We start from the raw sequence: 22,930 nt of genomic DNA on the forward strand, positions 1-22,930 counted from the left end.
TGATGACAGTCCTCTGGAAGTGGAAACATGTTTTTGTCACAAACTTTAATATAGAAACGGCAATAAGTGACATTTTTTTGTACTACCTTTGCAGATAAAAGAACAGGAGATGTTGTGTTTAAAAAACTTCATAGAATTTTTCAGAGATTTAGACTGTATTTCTAAATGAGTTTGCAACAAAAAATGAATCTAAATACAGTTTAAATTATTTGATAAGGGTTTGTTAAATTCAAATTTCAATAGTGCTGTATGTTCAGTTCAGTTTTAGTTAAATTGATCTTCATGCACTCCAGAATAACAACAATAGGCTATTCTATATCCATATGTTCCTGACAGCACTTTTTTTCCCAAATAAATAGGACCATTTTGTTGTCCAAATTTACAATTAACACTTGCTTGACTGTATATCATTGATTTAAAAATACTATTAGTTACTATTTTTCTTATGTTTTTTAAGTTGTCCTATTGACGGAAGGGGTTTGTGACAGGCCAGCTGTAGTGAGGATGGATGCATTGTTTATATAATAATTGGTAGAGGTTGAAGAGCCACATTCTCATATAGGGATAATTTAGAGTGTTTGTGATACACAGTGGTAGTTGGTTACTGGGTTGGTTTAGAGTGGGTCTCTGGTTGTGTCTTAAAGGCTTTTTGCCAGAATAAAAACTCCTCTGCACTACAGTATATTCTGCTGTCCTTTGTGAGTTTCATGTGCTTGATGTATCACCTATCTAGAGGGAGGTCTTTCATAGTGTTTAAATGTTTTTCAAGCAGATGGGGATCCAGACTAACGGGTTACAAAAAATGCAAAATACAAACAAATTTGAAAGCATTCCTTTAACTCTGCGCACTCCCCACTCTGCTCACTTCTTTGTGTTGGATACTCAATCTATGAAATTGCTCTCACAAATAAACAGGTGATCAAATGGTGGACTTTATCATCCTTTTTCTGAAAGGAAACTATATGTGAGTATACATTTTATTTTTTTAAGCTTTATACATCAGGGATAGCAATATAATTTTCAATTACTATCCTATTCAATTACTATAAAGGATGATGTTCCTCAAGTTACCTATGTGGTCAAAGGGTTTAGTGTTGTTATTCTTTTTATTAAAATACAACAATTTGTTTTTGGTGGGGGAGGTGGCATGTTTTAGTCATCCCTAAAAGAAAGGAAAGAAAAGAAAGTAGGAACCTAAGATATAATCAGTGTTTTGCTTTTTGCATTCTGTTCACTTTGAACAGGAAGGTCAAACTATTTCAGTTACTCATATTACTGCTTCATTTTTTTTTATAACCCATCCATGTAAAACTGAAAAGAAAAGAGATCTAAACTAGAGGATCATCTGTATGATGACAGGATTTTATAGCATTCTCAATGTGGATTTAGAAAAGATATTTTCTGCTTAACAAACTTGTTAAACATCTGCAATATTGATACAAATAGAACATATTCTATGTTATATTTTGATTTTCAGAAGGTTTTTGATTAATTCATCAAAAATATTAGCTCATATATTGCAGGCAGAATAAGGCAGAAATAAAAATGAGGGGACCTGGTTCAAGTATTCAATATACTCTAAAACTTTGACAAAGTCAGCCAATGGATTTCTTCAGAATAAACAGTGAAACTCAAACCAGAGGATACAAGGGAATTGTGTGTAAAACAAATGTGTGGCCCTATTTTACACATAGTGTTGTGGGTTTCTGGAACAAGTTACTCAGCTGTGCTGTTAAAGCTGATACAGTATATACAGTAGAGTATGAAGTTATGTACTCTGAAGTCATCACTGTTAATTGACATCAAATAAGCAATTATTTAATTCATTTCCTCCTTTAAAATCACAGATTCCAAACAAACCAAAGACTAAAGGAACACAATTATGCCACATGTGTAATGTTCAAATCACTTATTCAAGACTTCCACACCATATGAACAATCATAACTACACATCTAAACTAAACGACAACTACAATCTGCACATTAAAAATTAACAGATAGGGAGTTAGCTCGACTATTAACATTCCCATGTTATACAGTACTTTTTCTAGGAGGCCATGAAGCCTTTAACATTTGTGAAGTATAAACTTCTTAAGACATGATAAAAGCATAAAATCAAGAAATTACTGTGATCAGTTACTTACTGGCAACCAAATGAGATAGATGAATTGAATGGCTGAATGGCTTTCTTATGTTCTAATTTTAATTAACAAATTCTTTGCATTTATATAGTGATTTTCTTTCCAAAGGATCCCAAACTGTTTTACATATAGGAAAGTACCTGCTAGTACTGTATGTACCTATAAGGAGACTCTTATAATAAAGTGTTACCATATTTCTTACCTTCCTTAGTAGTTTGTTAGCCAAAGCAGTCAGTAGGACAGTGATCTCATTGCTGCTGAGCCTGTTCAGGTGCTAGCAGGTGCCTGATCTTTGGAACCCTTATTTGTAGCATGCAGTCTGTACTGACACCATAATTGGTGAGCAAACTAAGAAAACTAAGAAAACTTAGCAATGTATATGTGTTATGCTCACTCAGCGTAATCCTTTCCTTTGTATTTGCATTACATATACTCGGTTTTTGATGAAGATTAAAAATGTTTATTATGATAAACCTGTTTTAAAATAAATAAGCTACTGTATAGTTTTGTTTACCCTTTGCTCAAAAACCATCTGCAGTTTTAAATAAAAACTATTAAACATGACAATGTTAAACAATAACCATCTTTTGAAAAAAATAAATGTTATGCTGCTACAAAGGGGAGGGAATGCTGCTTTTTGGGGAGGGAATCTGGAATTGTGTGTTTTTTTATTAACATATACCTATCCATTTGGGAATCATTGGCTGCTACAGTATGTTGTTTCTGCAACAACTTCTGCACGTCTTGGTAGAAAAATTATTCTTAACTAGCCTATCCATCCTTTAACACACTCCACACTTGATACATGTTTTGACACACTGCAGTCTCCACAGAATCCAACAGGAGAATACACCCACATAGCTCACAAACATCCTACACATTCTAGGAGTCACTATTTACTGATAAGCTGAATGGAACCCAAGCAAATGTACACTTTTGCTTTGTGAATCCTGGTAATGCAGGTCTGCCACTCTTTGAACAATTCAGGAGCCCCCAAAATGAGAACTTTCATTGTTGGTATTGCTTTTCATGCACTCCAGCACACCAGCACAGACATCCACAAACATATTTCCATTACTGGCAATGTTTCTTCTGTCTTTAGGTTGATCTAAGGTTTGTTGTGTTGTCCTTGATTTTGATGTTAATCATCATCTTCTGTTAGGAATTAAATTAATGATCTCAGTCTAATGTTTAATTTTAAATCTATACTTTTGAATCCATTTATTTTCAGAAAACTTACTTTGAATTGCATTGCCTGAAGATGATGGACCTAAGTTTTTTGACAGAAGAAGAGCAAGAAATCTTGAGGGCTGTAATTGTTAAAGATGCCGCCCTAAAGGAAACGGAGTATAACAGAATTAGGTAATAAGTCCAGGTGGCTGGGCTCTTATGATATCATAACTTGCAATGATCCGTTACATAGAGCTGTGCCAGAGCATAGCAGTTTATCAAAAATGTTGCTGTACTTAATATTTTGTACTACTGTTACAAAATCATACTGCTTTAGTGTGCAGTTTTCAAAGTTCTGAAAGGTAAAATATTTAAATTAGTTTTACATTCCTTAAAATACAGTTCTGTTAACATCTGAGGTGCTTTCATTTAAATTTCATGAATCTAGTGCTTGAATTCTAGTGATCAAAATCAAAATTAATCATCTGTATATGATTATCTGTTAATTAATAATCTTCTAAATATTAATTATTTTGTGTTCTGCTTAAATTGATTTATTTTTGCACAGACAGCTGGAAGCCAAGCTTCATGATGAAAAGCAATATAAACTTGTGACAGGAATATGGTTTGAGGAAGTCAAAGAGATGCGCTATCAGGATGGTCTCAATGGGACTGACCTTGTGCGATCATCACTGTGGAATAGTGGCATACAGGGTAAACTGCACACTTTAGTTTCCTATTCTATTACATTTCCTTTCCTGTGTTACTGTTCCACTTTTGCATGAATGGTATCGTTTTATCTGCCAACTGGTGGAACAATTGACTACATAGAAAATGATTGGATTACAGGAATTCTATAGTTAATATCTCTATTCTATAGTTAATGTCATTGTTTTAACACTCTCAGAATAATAACCCAACTCAAATCAGGCCAAATGTGCTCTCAAACATTCAAACTGGGAATTACATAGTTTTCCTTCATTTTGACATAGATTTGGCAAAGTTAGCCTTGAAGTAAAGAATTATTTTTTTTTAGGGGAAGATTTTTTTCAGCTACACTACTGTTTCATCACTGTGCATAGTATTGCATCTAAAAAGAGATTTATCTTATTTTGTGTTGCCAATCTATCTAAAATGTGAACAGAAATTCATCAGAATGTTTATATTAATGTATATTCAGAAGCATACAAAATAATAGCCACTTTAATCTGGTTTTGTGTTACATTCCTCAATTCAACTTCAATTTTACAATCTGTTTTGCCTGCTTAAAGCTAATACTAGTACAGTATGTACTGTAAGTTCAAAACATGAAAGTGTTCCATTTTACGCTCATATTCCTTTTGTACTATAGAGGACAAAATCAAGGACATTTATTTCTCAAATTTCTTGCCTGGATCTAATTAAAATTCATATTCTGTATATTCTGTATTTGTATATCTGTATATTCTGTATTTGTACTGTATATGCTGTATTTCTCTTCCATGACACAAGTTGAATGTTTTGATGTAAAGAAGCACAGGGTTACCATTCTTGAACAATTCTTAATATTAAATTAGTAAATTCTTGTATTTTTTATGTATTTGTTTTTTTAAGATTACTCTAGTGAAACCAGCAGTTCAACAGAAAGTGTCTATTTGGTACCATATCTTGGCCCGAGAGATGATGAGGTTGCAGAAGCTAGTCAGGACTTTTCTTACAGGTAAATTAAGTTTAATTAAGTGTGCTCAGAGGATGTTCTTTGTTCATCTGTTGTATTTCTAAATAACATTTTAGACCATATGTATGTAAGGTCTATTTTTTCATATGATAATAGCTTCCTCAACACCTTTTCCAGTTTAAGGAGGATAATCTAATTTCCAGGAAGCAGATACTTCTGAATTCTGATACACATTTGCATAACATAATTGATTCTGTTTGAAAAGTGTTCAAAAGGTTTTTGAAGTGAGATATGCAAAACAAACAGGAGCAATATGGTACACAAAATTTTTAAAAACATAGTGTTTTGTTGTTATGTCCCATAGTCTGTAAAGATAACTGAGGGAACCAATGATAATAGTGATGAAAAATGTGCAAAGACTACCTGTACTACCGGTACATGTTTGCAATTTCATGCACAGATAAAATTATAAAGAGGAATAATAATAAATTCCAAGAGGAATAATGCCTTTTTTGCTTATTTTACATTAAAATTTACAACATCTTCAAAAGCAGTGGAGTATACAGTACCAGTGTAACAAATTTGTTTTTGTTTCACAGGTTTGCTGAAGATATGAGGGAATATCAAAAGAACCTTAATGCCCCCAAATCCATCTTAAAACCACAACGTCAACCACCCTCAATCCCTTTTTCTTCTCCATCTTTACTATCCGAAGCAAGCAAGGTGAATGCGGTCTCTTTTTGTTCTGAAATGTTAATAGGAGCCCACATTACAATAAAGCACATTTGAATAAATATGCTCTTATGTGTGAATCTTGCATTCGAAACCCAAGCAATGGAAAACCAGCCTTCCAAAGCAATTGAATTTATCTGATTTGATTGTATGTTAAAAAATGTAATGATGCAAACTTGGTACTGAATACTTAGTGGTACTGAATGGGATTACATGCAGCACACAATGTGATTCTGGATATTTTTTTTTTCTTACACCCCTTGAATTGGAGAAGACTTGAAGTACAAATAAATACACATCCCTGTTACTTGGAATTCTTCAGTCCCCAAGTTTTTCAAATGTATAGGGATAAATAGTTGTGGATACGTTTTTGTCAACAACAGCACCTACCCCTTCGCGAGAGCTGAGTATGGAAAACAGTCCTCTCTAGAAAGAAAGATGTAATTATGTACATAAAGAGGGAACATACTCTATATTAACTTTTCAAAGGGCATTGTATCTTTTGCAGAACTGTTAAGTAAAATACTGTGAACATTTCAATACAAAAAGTTTAGTTTTATTTTTTTTTCCTTTTTTGGATTTTGCAGGAAATGACTTCTTATGTGGGAACAGAGCAATCTTTCTCAAACACTGCAGTCTTAGGAACACCCATACAGACATACAAAGGTGACTCTCCTATTGTTGTCTATTCTGAAGTAGATTATTTTTCATTTAGTGAACATTGAGGTAATGTTGGCACAATTTAAATATTTACAAATTGCTTGTAATATTTGAATTATCCCACTGAACATACATTGAGTCTTTTGATATCATACAGTACATGTAAATGATTATTTGCCTATTTCTTTTGGAATTAATAATGACATCGAACTCTAAAATATAACTAATTTATCTTATTTTGGTTTTGTTTTTCTTCCTGCTTTGATAAAATAAATATTCTGAATAACTTATCAATCTTCTTCTTTCACCAATTGTTTCAAAAATTGTTTCACTGTGAACTAGAATCACAAACAATGTCCTCAGCAGAATGACTCTCATTGAATCAGATCTAAGAAAAGAAATACAGTATAATTAATTCAAACCACCTTTTGTTTTACAGAATGTACCACTTCATCAGTGAGTCCCACACACTATTCCAACACCATTCGACCTGAGAAAACTACTAACTATGAAGTCTCGGATAACAGTGTATTGAGAGAATTTGGGTCTTGCAGCTCCTCAGAAAATTTTGAGGAATCTTACATACCAACAGATGAGGAACACTCTCCAGCAGACCTCTCCATTCTGCCAGGCAGGGCAGAGGAAGCTAATACGAGTGAACAGGAATATCTACTAAAATGGCTTAACACTGAAGACCCTGTGAACCTTCCAAGACTGCAGAGGTCTATATCTCTCCAGCCATTTAGGAACCCAGCCTTCAGAAACCTTAGAGAAGACATGATTAGGAAACTATATTTCCTGAGAGCTTCTGAAAGTCCATTACACCATGGTTTTAATTTCTCACCTGGACCTTTCCCAAGAGTTCTGCCACCTACACCTGCTCCCAGGTCCGTTCCTCATGCAAAAACTGAGAACCCAGAGCCAGTACCAGATGACCATGACCCTTTAAATAAAACTGTTGTGGAACACCTATCTGAGGAGGAACCTCCAACAATTAAATATGGGACACATGCTAGAGCCCCATATCTTGCACAAACGTCTATTGTAGAACAAAAAGAAGAAGAGGACTACTCTGCAGAAACACAAGACTTCTTAAACAGCATAACAGAGGCCTTCAGAGAAAATGAGAGTTTGAACAGGGACCCAATGACACCTTGGAAAACATGTTCCAGACAAGCAATGCTGAAAAGCAGTAAAGATGAAACAGACAGTGAAACCCATAGAACGGAGAGAGCTGACACCAGTGAAGAATCTTCTGAGGATGACAGTACAGGCCAGAAAAATGAATTTGGTTTGTACAGTTTTTCTGCTGTGTTCTTTTTTCTCAACTGGGCTGAGATGAAAATGACACAACATCATACAGAAAATATTTGTTTAATATTTGTTTATTTACCAGAAAGGGTGCTATACTCTCAATGTGCTGGCAAAAGAGCAAAGAGAAATATAATTGTTCAGTTTGGTCGGGGTTTTTTGTGTGCCCTAGTGTCCTTTCCAGGGATTAAGTCCTGCCTTACATCCCATGCTTCCAAATTGGGATCCCTACTCGGGAATAAGCTCTTCTCATCTTGAATGGACAGATCATTTGTAAATCATTTCACTAAACATGTGATACATGTCAAATGAGATGTATTTCAGTACAGTAGGTTTACAGCTGCATTTCTTTTGAACTACAATAACATTTCGTGCCTAATTCCTGTTAAACAAAGTAGTGGTTATAAGAGATTGTGACACTGACACTGCTTAATCTGAATTAATAATTAGACTTAGTTATATTGTGACAGCTATAACTGTTATGTCTTATATGACTGGGCAAGAAATGCTTGCACTGCATAATTTCTTCACTGAAAGCTTCAGTACACTTTCTGTATGCACGTATTTCAATTTACTAAAATATTAAATGTTCTTTGACATAATCTAGAATAGTTCCTTAGGTGTTTGTTACTTAAAATTCCCTCTCTTAAAATTTCTTAGCAACGATTTTGTGACACTTCAAGTGGCATCAAATTTATCAAATCTCTGATTCTGTTTTTGCTCAGATGAAAACTCATTTGCAAAACGATTTGCTTTACATTGAGTTTGCACAGTACTGCATGAAACTGTATTATATAATGTATAAAATGGATTAAACCTACTCTTCTTCCAGTTCATATTTAATTTTTTATAATCAGTTTTGTTTGTAAGAAAACATATTTGCCATGTAAACCTTTATTCAGATTTGGATATATTTTTTTCATTTTAGACTCTCAGAAAAGTGCATCTCAAGTCATGGAAGCTTTGGCCAGAGCTCAAGCTACAAAAGTAAAATTCTGTTTCCCTGAGAAAAGTGAGTATGGTCACCATTTTAGATTGATTAATATTAATAATGTAAATGTGTTAATTGCATTGCAATTCTCAGTTATTTGCTATATTCTTCCCTTTCTCTGACAATACCACTCTATACACCAACATCTGTACCTTGTCTTGTCTAACTATAATGTTTACACCTTTTAAAAATTAAAGTTACTGCAAGCCAACAGTAATGAAGATGGAAGTTTAGCTGACCTGCCACTAGGGGGTCGTTGAGGCCTTTGTTGTCTGTACATAAGTTCTTATGTGGTAAATTAGTTGATCAGTTAAAAAAGAAACTTTTAGCTTGTTCCAATACTTATGCTCACCTAAAATGGTGAAAGAAAAGATGACATTCTGTACTTTGCCCTCATATTAATATTTTCAGGTCAAATCCAGATTACTTGTGTATACAGCAAAAACAGCAATATGCACTTCACTAAACCCCAAAACCTACAGAGGGCATTTTATGCCTTAGAACTGTTCCCTCCCTAAATCCCATTCTCGTGTAGTGTTGGTTATATAGTGTAACTAAAATTCAGGGGTTTTGAAAGCATGGCATGGAACCAATTGCATGAGTTACAAGACTAGAATATCAGAGATATGTCTAACGTTGTGGACCTCCTTTCTAATAGTTTCACCAAACATTGTGCTGATTTCAACAGCTGAGTAGATCCTCCTAGGTATCTGAAGATGGAAAAACATACATTCACTATCCAATTATTCAGTCCATTTTCTGGTTTAGGAAGAATTAAAAACACCTACATACATTTATATCTATATTGCATAGATGTAAACAGTTCTTGTGGTGATAGTGATAAACTGTATGGAGGTCTTGTGGAGCTGAAATTCTGTAGATGCCTGCATCTGTTAGCATTGCTTTAGGAACAATCACTCAATAATGCTCAACCCTATCATAATCGATTGTTCAAGATAGTTCCTCATGTTTGTTGATGAAAAATGAAAAAAATTCATTCAAAATTCAAAATTCATAAGCTCATTATTGGCTCTGACAAACATTAGGCAACATCTGCCCAGTTTTCCAGGGAGCATTCCCTTTTAACCAGTATAAACAGTTTAGAAATAGTATTTCAAAAATAGATGTTGTGGTTACCATCTTCTCACTATAGTCTACTAACCATAAGGAAAACATTACACACTTTAATGCAAGCGCTTACCCAGTTACTAAAGATAAGCATGTTTTGTACTAATTACACCCTGCCTCACTCAGACACGTACAGTACACTACATTTAACAGTTATTTAATTATTTGATTAGTAAACTATGTGCAAGTACTTGCATTCTTGCATTCGATGGCAAGTTCTTGTCATCGTTTCAACCACATCTGGGGTAATCTACCACAATTAATTTCCTATAGCACTCTTCTGCTGAGTGGAGTTTTAAAAGCACAGTGGCTGGTCTCATATGCAGAGTTATACATTGATGGATATGCATTTCTATATCACATCTAACAAGCTCTTCCAGAAGCTTAAAAGTAACGATAGTGCTCTCAAATGTTTTAATTCATTTCAGTTAATGAAAACATTCATTTATGACAAATGATGAAAAAATCGTTCTCAAAGATTAAGACAAGAAAAGTGCAGAGAATTTTCTTTCCTCATTGTGTGCAGAGTACCAAAGATTGTACTTAGATATGTAGTTTAAGTACATTTGCAAATTAGAAAACTCTGTATTTGAAGAAAATAGATGGACACAGATTCTTCTTCACATCTGAAAAGGCTTGCAAGAGGCTGACCGTCTTCATTTTCTGCTCCCTGCACTCTGTTTTCTAAAAGGACTATTTTTATGTAATACAAAGCCTTCACAGTTACTGTCTCAGACCTGATGACCACTTAAGAAAGAAAAGGCTTGAAGAAGAAAATGAGGTGCTAAACCCGTGATGGGTGAAGACAGTAGTGCTAAGTTCCCAGAAGAGTCACAACCACAGAGGGAGAGAAGTTTGCAATCACTGGTGTCCCCAGAAGCTTTAAGAGGGGATGGCTATTGCCAGGCATCCAAGATGAGGGAGAAGGTGTCTGTGGAAGGGTGGAGTTTTGGTCTGCGGATGACCTACTAATCACCAATTATTGTGTTTAATGTTTTAAACCTAGGACACTTGTAGTTGCATCCATTTATATGACAGGGTAACTAATTGGAACAGCTGGGGTGAAAGAGTAACAGGGAAAGAGCTGTAAGAGGGCAGAAGGTGAAGACAAAGTGGAGATTTTTGTCTTCACCACATTCTGCAGAGAGCAATGGGGAGTGACTCATTGTCCTCAGTCACCTGACCAATTAGAGGAAAAAGATAGGTCAGGTGACAGTTAAAACCTGGAAATTGAATCTTTCATTTATCTGAGTCTTCCAGTCAACCTGTGCTGCCAAGGAAGAGAGCAGGGACTTCACGTAATACTGAGTTTTTTTTAAAGCATGTGCTTTTGGGTTTTTGTGATTTTATTTTGGAAAAGGGTCTCAAAATGAGACTTGACTGTGATGTTGGTATACAGCTTAGCTGCCCAGCTACTTTTTAAGAGAGATAAGAAGAAATGTAGTCAGAGCTCCGATATAGTTTTTTTTTCTGCTTTTTTAATGTAATCACATTGTCAGTAAAATAATGCTGTTTTTAGCTCATGGTGCCTTTTTACGTTTGTATCTGTTTTCCCTGAAACTAGACTATTCAACAATCTTGTTATGGCAACCTGCCTCTTTGTTTGCCACACTTTAGATAACAAAATATTAAGATCACATCATGTGCTCTGTGCCTTAGGCATTTCCTATGTGTTTGAGTAAAAATTACCACAGCAAGTCTGTTAAGAATGTGTGTAAATAGCCAGACGAAAAGAGATGGCTAAGAACAGAAACAGAAAAGAACAGAAAAAATAGATATAACCATAACTTTCTTGAAGACTGCCTGTATGTAAGAGAATGGGCCTCAACTTCAAAATCGGCAAATTAGTCCAGAAAAACTAGGAAATCAACTGTGAAGGACAGGTCATGTCCTGGAAGGAAGAGGTACACCACAGCAGCTCACAACCATAACATTTGTAGGATTCACCTGCCTGATCATTTTCAGGCTGTAGTGGCTACAGTATGAGGAATTCTATGAATAAATAACATTTACATCAATCAGTCCATTTCTATTTATTAAAATCGATTTCAATCCTTTAAACTTTTGGGGGCCATTTGACATATCTGAAGCAAGGAAAAATAAGTAGAGATATCTCTAGTGAGTATTACGCTGACTGTTACATTATTCAGATCTGTGGGGTGATGAAAGAGTGATGATATGAGGAGGAATCTCTTTTAACATAAGTTATCTGATTCCACAGTTCTCCTGTCCCAAATTCCACACACTGAAATGCCTGTCAAATAATGTCATTGTTAAATTCTAGATAGGGCTTTTGATGATATCCAATAATTTCTGTGGATTTGCAGCTGCTGTCGTGACAGACTGCTCAGTAAGAGCTCCAGAACACCCCACAGCAGTCAATTCAGATGCTGAGCTGGTCTATGCATCAGTACTGCAAGCATGGTGCAAGCATTGAGTTAATGCTAAAGGTCATTTACCATTCATAACATAACTTTTCATTTTGACAGTGTGACAAAACTGTGTGTGTGCATATTAGCTATAATGTTGTTATATATATAAATTATTAAATTATTTCATAATAATTATCTTTAAATTTTTAATTATAGTTGAATGCTGATTTTCTTTTCTGCATCATTAGATGCCACATAGCATTATTGAATTACTAGTTTTAGGTAAGGCAGTTGGTATTGTCTACTGGCCAAAGCCTGTTTCTCTATTCCTTCACAATTATAGCAAAATTCACAGTTCCCCTCACATTTTATTAATTAAATTTATTAAATTTGCAGTTGAGGAGAGCATTTCTCTGGCTTTAAGAGAAATACAGCAAACAAACTTGAAATTGTGTCATTGTGACATAATTTTGTTTTTTCTGATGAATCCAGCCATTGATGTTTCTGCTTGTGATCCAAATGTTAGACAAATAAAAGTTTTATCCTTCCTCAGAGGCTTCATTGCAATAGTATGAGGGGTAATGCTCAGTATGAGAAAACCCACAGCGTCAGACATTTGGTGTCTGTGCTCTGCAGAGGAAGAATTCCCCCTGAAAGGCTGAAGTTCATTTGAAGATGTGTTTTTCTACTGTCTTCAGGTAGTGATGCTGACTAAATAAAAGGAGTACAACAAATCTAGGTATTCTCACCATCATTTTTATTTAAAGTTAGTTAAAAATTGTTTAATAAATGTTAACATTGCTAAGGACACAAACTGTCATGGATGACATGCATTTCATGTATTCTTTTGTCTTTGTGTCATTTTAGTTTACTACTCTCCAGTACTTTCTTACAACGATTCAAGACAAAAAGATGCAACAGACCAAAACACATTAAGATCCCCAAAGCCAGACTCAGAGGTAAGAAAAGCAAGTTATTTTTAAAAATTACAATTGTTATACCAACATGTTAGAGGTTAGTGTCATAAGTTAGTAAAATGGCTGTCTTCCTTGTTAGTGCAGTAACTATTAAAACCTCTGTTTCTGTAAGTTTTGCATTTTGCAACACATCAGGAGAAATTGTATTTTTTTCACACTATCTTCAATTTTTTAAAAATGAAAAGCACCTTAAAACTTGAACATCGACAAAAATGATTATCATGAGACCATCTATGCATGCATATTATTGTCAAAAGGCAGAATCTATTTATAGATGAGTGAGAAGCTGCATCAGCATGTGTATCCTGCAAAGATACACGAAGAAGCCTTAGCGCCTGAAACATTGTGTCACTTGTTTGAAGCAGGGAATTAACCTTTACTTGTTTGTCTGTTAATATCTGCCCATCTGCTGAGTTTCATGTTTCCTGGCATGGTCAAAGTAAAACAATCAAATAGGGAAATGGTGATTAGTTATTTATTAGACACTAGGTGCTAGGTGCTTTATAGATCAGATGTAGTTCAAGTAGTATCGATGTACTGTTTAAGTGGAATTTAAATATACTGTATCAGGGATATCCTTCAGGTGCTGTGGTAGCTCAGATAGCAAGTCTGTCTAGCTGCTGACCAGAAGGTCTTGGGTTCAATCCCAGGTAGTGATGTAGCTTGTTCTAATTCCTTCCAGACAGCTCCCAAGTCCACTCAGATAGCTTTCTAAGAGGGTGCTGGGGGTTAATCCTTCTGGGGCTAACAGGCTGGCTAGAGTATGATGCTGACCACATCACCTCCACCCCCAGTGTTGTGTGGTCAAAGTAAAATGGTGACCCTTGCCTCCCATTCCCCATGGGCCTTTATGGCCTGAAAAGGGACCTCTAGTACCTATCATGGAAATCCTTGAGTTCTTGTTATATGTGATGGGTTTAACCCATTATTCATCACTTTGCCTGATGTCTACAGTCAGATTATTTTGTGGGTGGCTCTTTGACCTTTAGGCTCCATCCATGAAACCATGAAAACCTATTTGTTTAAATATACAAGCATTCAAGAAAATGTGCATGAAAAAATTCTGTTTCAAAATTACAGACATGCATTAGTGGGTTTAATTTTTAATTGCAGGTTTATAGTTGGCATATTGAATTATATATATTTTAAATTGTAATCAAAGGGAGAAAAATAATACATTTTGGTCCCTGACATTGAGGTATACAGAATGTGTCTCTTAGCAATAAACACTGCTAAGTTAAATTTACACAAATTCTCTGAAACTGATTTTCGGTTTCCATTTTAAAAAAAGTGTAACTCACAAAACTGTGAATGTGAAAGTCAGCCATGTTTCCAAGGATTTCTAAAGTGTTTATATAAAGTGTGTGTATGTGTTCCCAGGTGTATGACAACAGGACTGGGAGTTCCAATAGTGTTGGTTCCACCAATTTTGAAGACCAGGCCTGCATTCAGTTTCACCTCGATTATTCTCCCAAGATCCAGGAGTTTCAGATTTATATTGCCCAGTGCAGAAACCTGGACAAGGTTAAAGTGCAAAGAGGAGACATTGACCCGTTAGTAGAGCTCTCTCACTTATAACTGTTCAGTATAGTCATTCTTTTTTTTACTTTGGTAGTATTTATTCAATTGAACCATGCCTACAATAGTGAAATTTAACAAGTGACACAGCTGATCTACTGGCTATACGCAGGTTGTCAATAAAAACACATGTTCGATTTAGTATTATTTTAAATTCCAGTTTCATTAGTATTATCAATATATCTGATTTGACTTTTGCAGAATTCATGGCTGTATACTTTTGAGTGAACTCCTTTAAACATTGGTTCATAATATTAAACTGAAGATTTAAAGATTCACATACTGTATATACATCAAAATAATTATGTCACTATTTTTATACATGTGTGGTATTAGATAAATAGAATATACACATTTTTTATATTGACTCAAGGTTTTTGGACTGACATCACATCCAGGACATACTATATCTTGAGCTCTTTCCTTGCCGGGATGCTCTCCAGCTCCCCTGTGACTCTGTATTGTATAAAGCGGTAAAAAAAATGATTGGATGGACTGAATGTTTGGAATCAGTTGGATTATTTGACAATTCAGTGACTGCTGCATAGGCTCTCAATGGCCAGAATAGTGAGAAGCTGATTGATGCACAGCTGCTGAGGTAATTTACCCATTTGAAAATCAAGCTTTGAAGAAATGGAAAATACAGCAAGGAAAAAATTTGCCTGGTGTGTGGAGAGAACAATTTACTTTTGCTGTTTATACTGTATGTTGGAGACTATACTAAATCAGCATGCATTTGATTATAAATTACAAATTGCATACAAATAAGTGTAAGTGGTTGTGCATCAGCGAATGTTGTGCGTACACTCCAAGCCAATTGTTAAATGTCCAAGTGTGATGTACTAGACACGACTATCTAGGCCTTACAGAATGCAATGTTTTAAGGATTTTTTAATGTTTTGTAGTAGCCTGCAATACTTTTGTTCTTGAATGTCACTTACAGCCCTTTTTGTGGACCAATTCTGATCACAACATTCCAGCAGGATAACAAACACCCTCATGCTCCTAATGTACCAATGGTTTTCCAATGGTTGTACCAATGTTTATGCTAATTTATGCTATCAAATTTAAAGATTTAATAACATGTTTAAATCATCCTTCCATCCATTTTCTAACAGTTTTATTCAATACAGGGGACCCAGATATTATCCTACCTCACAATTATACAACACACAAGGCAGGATACACCCTGGATGGAATGCAAATCCATCAAAGTGCACACACAGAAACAGACACATACAACTGACCAGGTCCAATTTTACCAGAAGCCAACAAACCAACCAGTATGTTTCTTGAACAGTGGGATGAAACCAGAGCACCTTGAAAAAACCCATGCAAACATGGGGATAACATACAATCTCCACACAGAGCAAATTGAACCCAGGACTCCAGTGCAGTAAGGCAGCAAAGCTAACCAATGCAACACTCATGTTTATATATCATTCTATGTAAAAATAAATTATGCTGTACATAGTCATATAGGCATTTATAGGATTATACAATAAGTTCTCCATAGTAACACAAACTAATTAACTCACTGCATGAAGGCAGGAACTAGGATTAAAATTACCAAACATTTTCTTCATCCAGCCAAATGTTTTTGTATAGCACATTTTTTTATTTTTTAGGTATATCAAAACATATTTGCTCCCAGACAACAGCAGGACAACAAAAAGGAAGACCACAGTCAAAAAGCAAACAGCCAACCCCATGTTCAATGAGATTCTGAAGGTAATTTTATTACCTGTTTACAGATGCACTTTTGTGTTTGTTGCAGATGTTTAATATGTATATATGTCTATACTGAGCATCAAAAAGAGTATGAAAAGTAAGTAAAGGTTTTTATTCATTATTAATTTATCACTTTGCTTTATTCATGTATGTTTTGATAAAATGTTCAACTGCATATACTCTATGGGGTATTAATTAAATGCTTTAGCATAGTTTATATTAATTAATAATGCATGGCTGTGCGCTATAGTGACTTTAAGAACTGTTGCTTAAGCACAGTGCATACTGTAGTGCTGACTTGTACAACACGCCCTCTGTAGAGTAATCCTCTCAATGTTAGTCTCTATAGTTAATTTCTAGTGTCATATCTGTTCAATTAAAAAGTCAGTACACCTGCTACAAACATGTTGTTATTTTTTTGATAATACCCTTTTCATTTTGTTGCAGTTATACATGTTTGATTCTGATGCTCAGTAAATACAAATGCATACCATATGTATGTGTATGTTTCTTTGTTATTCACAGAGAAAAGTTATAATTGTCATTATTAAATTAAGTCCAGAAAATATGAGGATCACATTTATTCAGACCCCTGAAGTAGCATAGATTATTAAAAAATGGCTGAAGGCATTTTGTGACCATTTCCCCCAGTCATGATTGCTCTAAGTCCTTCAAACCCTTTGGTTTCCATTTTGTAAACTGAGTTCAGACTAAAACTCAAACTAAAAAAAATTTCATTGAGGTTTGGAAATTGAGATGGCCGGTTTGTGTGTACCTAACCCCTTTTTTATTTATTAAGATCTTTGAATCATTGTCATGCTAGAATATCCGTTTGCTGCATGTTAAAGGGAAGTAGGGCTTTGTCCAAAATGTCCTGGTACGTGTTGTAGTTTATGATATCCCATGTCTTAACAAGGGATCCAGGTCCAGCAGGGGCAAAACAACCCCAAACATAATATACTCTATGCCATGTTTCATGGTGGGCAGGAGTGTTTTCTCAACATGAGCATCACTTTTTTATATTATACATTATGCTGGTGAGCTGTCCGAACATAACCACGATGATGCATTCTGCTACTGAATGATTGTTGTGTATTACCGCACTTTTATGGAAACAGGAAGCCTTTGAAGGCCTCTGAATAGTTCTAGAGGTTTCTATTTCAGTTCCAAAGAGCAGAATGTCATTGTATATTTGATTTTGAATAAATGTGACCCTTGTGTCCTCACCTTTTCTGGAATTCAGTCAGTTATGACCAATATGAATGTGCCCTGTGCAATATAATTATTATTACAGTATAACATGTTTTTTTAGCAAGACACGTGAAACAATCTCGCTTTGTTATTTAATGTTTTTGTTCCTATTTCATATTTTGTTTGGGGTATGAATAAACATGAAGGACACTGTGTAAGTGTTACACAGTTTTTTTTTTATCCAAAGGTTTTTTTAGATTAATCTTGAAAACTCAATTCATTTTAAGAGCTCAAGTCACAACATTCTGCATCATGACTGTAAATGATGCATCATTTACAGTTACAGTATTGTATTACCATTATTCCTATTTTTGCATGTGGAAACACGGGTAAATTCGACCATTTATATTATTTAGTCATACTGTATATGAGGATTACAGACATGAAAATACACACTTGTTTCTAAATTTGGATTCAAGTCCTGTTGAGCACCTCCAGCATAACTGCCTCAGAAAATACAGATATCCAGTTTGATGTATTATTATTCAGTGATATATCTTATACATAACATGCATGCATCCTTTTAGACAGTTCTGCTTTCCAGGGTAGTGAAATGATCAGAATTAATATTTTTTAATTGTATTTCATGATTCTTTATGACTTCTGCTTACTCTAAAAACTAACATAACGCAGGAAGTGGGCCTTTGTAAAATATATACCACATTCTGCTTATCACTGATCAGGGAGAGAAGAGATGGCATTAAGCCACAGTGGGGTGTGGGGATGAACTCCAACTCTTTGTTAGTATATCTCTAGATCTAGAAAGTTTTTGGAATTCCCAACGACAAGATTTTGTCTAAATAGATTAGCGAGAAGTCTAGACTAGTTACGCTGCTGGCACTAGTGTCTCAAAGAAAGAAGCAACCAAGCTTTTAAATTATTTCAGGTCACTTCAAAAGCTTCCTGGTGACTCATGCCAGATCTAGCAGAAAACATCTACAGCCTTAATAGAAGAGGTTTTGTGTCTTCATGGACATGGTACTGAGATTCCTCACATCTCAAATACCAGACACCCATAGACTGTACCCCGTTCTTTTCAAACTCATCAGCTTCCTATACACTTATCATGCTTTATTTTCATAATAGTGATGTTTTTTCTTCACAGTATAAAATTGAAAAGAACAGCTTGGTGAGCCACATACTGTCCCTTTCAGTCTGGGATTATAATATGCTGGGGAAGAACCAATGTCTCGGGGAACTGGCTGTGGCTCTGAACACCTGGAATTGGAATGACAGAGAACAGATGTGGTATCCTCTGAAATCATGTGTAAGACATTGTACTGAAAGCACTACATGCTGAAAGGAGGAACTTCATTCCTTCCTGCCTTTGTGTTAGTTAGAGCATGATAAATATTTGTGTTACTTTCACTCGACAATTAATTGAAATCTCTTTATTCAACAGATCTTCAAACATAAATCAGATTTTCTCAGTAATATAAAGCTGCAATTAATCATATAAAAATTTGAATAGATTACTGATAACTGAATAGACTACTAATCACTGTGCAACATTCCTAACATATGTCAGTTTGAATTCAGTATCTTTATATCATGTTTTATTGCCATTACTGTATTTCTTTTCAGATTACGTCAGACAGTGGTTCAGGTCTGCTGGCTTCAACATCAGCACTTAATATATAGGATAAATCAAGAATTAACCAGCTGCAAATTGCAAGAGAGGAAATTGATGAAAAAGTTTACAGACCTACATGCACAATTATAGAGAAAACTGAACCAGATGGAAATTGCTATGAAAATTGCTATTGCAAGTGGAAGAAATATTTTTCATTTAATTAAATATAATTAAACATTTTTAATTAAATGGCATGAGATTATAATTAAAAGAACAATCCTTTCTGTTTGCAGTATGTACAGTAGATACATTTCTAATGTATATATAACAAAGACATTGTATTCAGTTATGTCTTAAACTTGAGTTATGATGTGATTGTAAATAGCTTAAAAGTAATGATGTTGTTTTTTTGAAAAAACACTGGTCTGGATTAGTCCCAGTTTCCCAAGAAACCTTTGCACTTAATAAAATATTATTCCAAACACATATGAAGGAAATTAGACAATGTATAGAGATTAAGATTCTTATATTCTTAATGTGTCTTTTAAAATCCATTATGTTGCTGTTTGATTAGTCTTGTTGAAAACAAGATTTACCCCTAGTGACATAACAATAAAAAGTCAAGTACATGTGGTAAATTGTATTTTTATTTTTAAAATGATCTTGAAAACATATAAATTACATATTTTCTGAACTTCTACAAGAACTGCCATGGATACAATAAATTAATAATTTACATTTTATTTACAGATGTTATTTACACCAATAATACAAAGTACGGCTTCTACAGAACATTTTTTAGTCATTCGTAATTCTTTGTATTTTGTTCTTCCCTAGGCTTTCAAAATGGGAAACAACACAGAATGTGGTTAGCACTAAAGGGTAAAGCTCATGGAAATTACTGATTATTAAGGTTACTCTCTGAGTAACTAGTTATGGTGTTTACAAAGGTTTTGTGAAATTACAACAAATGCCTCCAACAGTGAGTAATAAGCCCTCTACAAGAAAAGCCATTAGTCACTCAAAACACCCAGTCTACCATGGATCATGCTCAAAAATCACTCAGCAAAGGTCAAGTTTTACACAAAAACAGAATGTATAGATTTTCACCACTTAGACAAATGTTTCTAAGAAAGACAATAATGGCCATGTTCTGCAACCTTAAAAAAACCCACAGAGGTCGCATATAGACTTCCGTTGCAAACATTTCTTTCATTTCAGTGAAACCAACCACAAAATGATCAACTTGTAACTAAAAGCTGGATAACACACACATTCTTCCAAAGCAACATTTAGCATGCATGAAACAAAATAACATTATGTAACATGTAATATTATAAAGTGTGCACACAAATCTTTCTAAAGTGTCTACTGTTACAGTATTCCAAATCAAGCAATGCAATTTTCAATTTTGCTTATTTTTTCCTTCTGTTAAATGTGCATACAATTTGGCATTAAAAAAGTTTTTTGTGTGTTTTTACCTATTTTGCTTACTCTTGAGTTTGCATTATGAAACAAATGAAAACTTGAATCGAATTTCAGACCATTGATTCGATGATTTTTTTTCCATTCACTGAAATGAATATGATGATGAGAATTTGATCAAGCATGGGTAGAAAATGTCCGTGTCTGTCAGCCTCCACGAGGATCCAGAGATTTAATCTCCTTTGTGATTTAGATTTCGGTCACAGACTTCATAATACTTGTCCCTCTTTGGCTTACAGCATAAATATTCTTAAATTTGCCTTGAATTGCACAGAGTATGGTTTTTCTAAATGTGCAGGAGAGGAAGAAGTAAATAATGGGATCCAAACAGCTGTTGAGAGCGGAGAGGCAGAGGACAAGTTCGTTAAGAATGTGCAAGGTCTGCTTTGAGTTAAGTTCCTGGATGATGTTCATCTGGGAAAGCACATAAGGCACCCTTACAACATGATATGGCATGAAACATAGGGTGAAGATGACGGGGACAAGGAATGTTTTTATAATGGCGCTGGTTTTCCGACTCTTGGCCTTTTGTGGAGCGTTGCCGAGGAACATTTTCTTAAGCTTCATGGCTATCTTCCCATAGAAGCCAAGGAAAATTAAAGACAGAAAGTAAAAAAAGCCCACTACGATGAGGTTGATTATGCCCCCTACCAGGCTCTTTTTGTGGAAGTGGAAGCACACATCATCACAAGGCTGGGTTCCCTTGTTTTCAAAGAAGAACGGGAGCATGCCACAAACAAGGATGATCCACATGGCTCGTGTGGTTCTCTGGCTCCATTCAACTTTTTGGATTTTGTAGACCCAAACAGGCTTGATGATTTTCGAGTAGCGGTCCATGCTGATCAGACTTAGAAACAGGATGCTGGCGTACATGTTGATGTAGAAGAAAACGCCGACAGTTTTGCACAAGAGATAGGGTCCATGTCTGTTATGGTAGTAAATCCTACAGGGCAGACAGAGAACGAGAAGGAAGTCTGCTATGGCCAAATTCTTCATGTAGACAGAAATGGAAGAATTGGTCTTTTTGCTGAAGAAAAATACACAGAGAGCAACTGTGTTACTGAGGAGTCCAATGATAAAGATAACAGAGTAGCTTGCAGGTAGCACCAGGGATAGAAATTGATCCTGGATTTCACAAGTAGTGTTGGTATATACAATGCTGGAATTGTCCACACTGGAATTTGGGGAAGACATTCGTTCACTCACACTGGAACTTGTAGAGCTTGGTTCATTGGAACTGACCAAGACAGAATCATTGGAAGGCTTCAGCATATTTGTCTCTAAACAAAAGCAAACAAAAAAGCACATTAAAAATCACAAATGAGCGTTTACTTTTAAAATGCAATTTACATTGCCATTTTTAAATCAATTCAAAATATAAACGTATATTATATCCAATGTTGATAACAAAATGTAAAAAAATAGTGAACACAATTAATCTGAAATAAACAATACAGATTCACAATGCTAAAAGCTTTTATTTAAATATATTTTTTATTTATTTTATTTTTTATTTATGTGCTAGAAACTTTTGTCTTCGTATATTTGCTGTATCCCATAAACTATGCATTAATAATTCATGCTTACCGTATCCTTTTCTCACTCAGTATGTTCAGTATAGTAACTTAGAAACTGTAAATAATTAAATTTAGCATTAAGCACTTATTCAAGTATTGAAATTATATATGCCTTAATCTGTTTTTGTGAGGTTCAGTTATGTAAAGACCTACATCTCTACAACCACATCTTACACAGCCTGAAAAAATGACTTACCTCTGCAGCCTGCTTTTCTCTGTGTTTAATGATGTGAGAGGTAGCTGCACTCTCCTTATCATGGAAATTCCTCTCTGACGTACTGTATTGTCACCTTCACCATGTGATTATCTCATACTTCCTTCAGATTGCAACCACCACAAACCTCAGCTTCAGCAATAGTTTAGTTTAGAGGGGAATATCCGATAAGTTTATTACGTAGTCTCCATGATATATTATATTGTCTGCTGTGACCACAAATGTCTGGAATCACCACTAACACAATGTTTAGACATCACTGGGATTCCAAACTAATATTTGTAAGATGTTGTATATTAGTGATGCCTGATCAGTGGCTATGTTTAGCTTGATAAAGTAAAAATATATATATTTTCATATAGTTTGTGCAAAATACATGTTG

At 34.8% G+C, this 22,930-nt stretch overlaps 2 protein-coding genes across 4 annotated transcripts; one reads left to right on the forward strand and one right to left on the reverse strand.

Moving 5' to 3' along the window:
- The first annotated feature begins 875 nt into the window (after positions 1–875).
- Positions 876–19,909, forward strand: LOC102697553 (synaptotagmin-like protein 2). 2 transcript variants are annotated; one of them, XM_015351083.2, is made up of 13 exons: positions 876–964; positions 3,373–3,503; positions 3,880–4,025; positions 4,905–5,010; positions 5,568–5,691; positions 6,288–6,366; positions 6,800–7,651; positions 8,600–8,683; positions 13,030–13,121; positions 14,520–14,692; positions 16,346–16,448; positions 18,805–18,966; positions 19,284–19,909. In XM_015351083.2, the coding sequence occupies exons 2-13, from the start codon at positions 3,403–3,405 to the stop codon at positions 19,338–19,340; spliced, it is 2,079 nt and encodes a 692-aa protein (XP_015206569.1). In that variant the 5' UTR covers positions 876–964; positions 3,373–3,402; the 3' UTR covers positions 19,341–19,909. The 2 variants fall into 2 exon arrangements, with proteins under 2 accessions (XP_015206569.1, XP_015206570.1); XM_015351084.2 differs by lacking the exons at positions 14,520–14,692; positions 19,284–19,909 and having other exon boundaries at positions 18,805–18,892.
- Positions 19,910–19,968: 59 nt separating this feature from the next.
- gpr34l (G protein-coupled receptor 34 like) lies at positions 19,969–22,577 on the reverse strand. Of its 2 annotated transcripts, none has more exons than XM_006632649.3 (2): positions 22,531–22,577; positions 19,969–22,037 (listed from the first exon to the last, which is right to left on the reverse strand). In XM_006632649.3, the coding sequence occupies exon 2, from the start codon at positions 22,027–22,029 to the stop codon at positions 20,947–20,949; it is 1,083 nt and encodes a 360-aa protein (XP_006632712.2). In that variant the 5' UTR covers positions 22,030–22,037; positions 22,531–22,577; the 3' UTR covers positions 19,969–20,946. The 2 variants fall into 2 exon arrangements, with proteins under 2 accessions (XP_006632712.2, XP_015206589.2); XM_015351103.2 differs by lacking the exon at positions 22,531–22,577 and adding an exon at positions 22,345–22,443.
- Positions 22,578–22,930: the final 353 nt, after the last annotated feature.

Source organism: Lepisosteus oculatus, chromosome 8 (genome assembly GCF_040954835.1).
Source record: "Lepisosteus oculatus isolate fLepOcu1 chromosome 8, fLepOcu1.hap2, whole genome shotgun sequence".
Classification (NCBI taxonomy): Eukaryota; Metazoa; Chordata; class Actinopteri; order Semionotiformes; family Lepisosteidae; genus Lepisosteus; species Lepisosteus oculatus.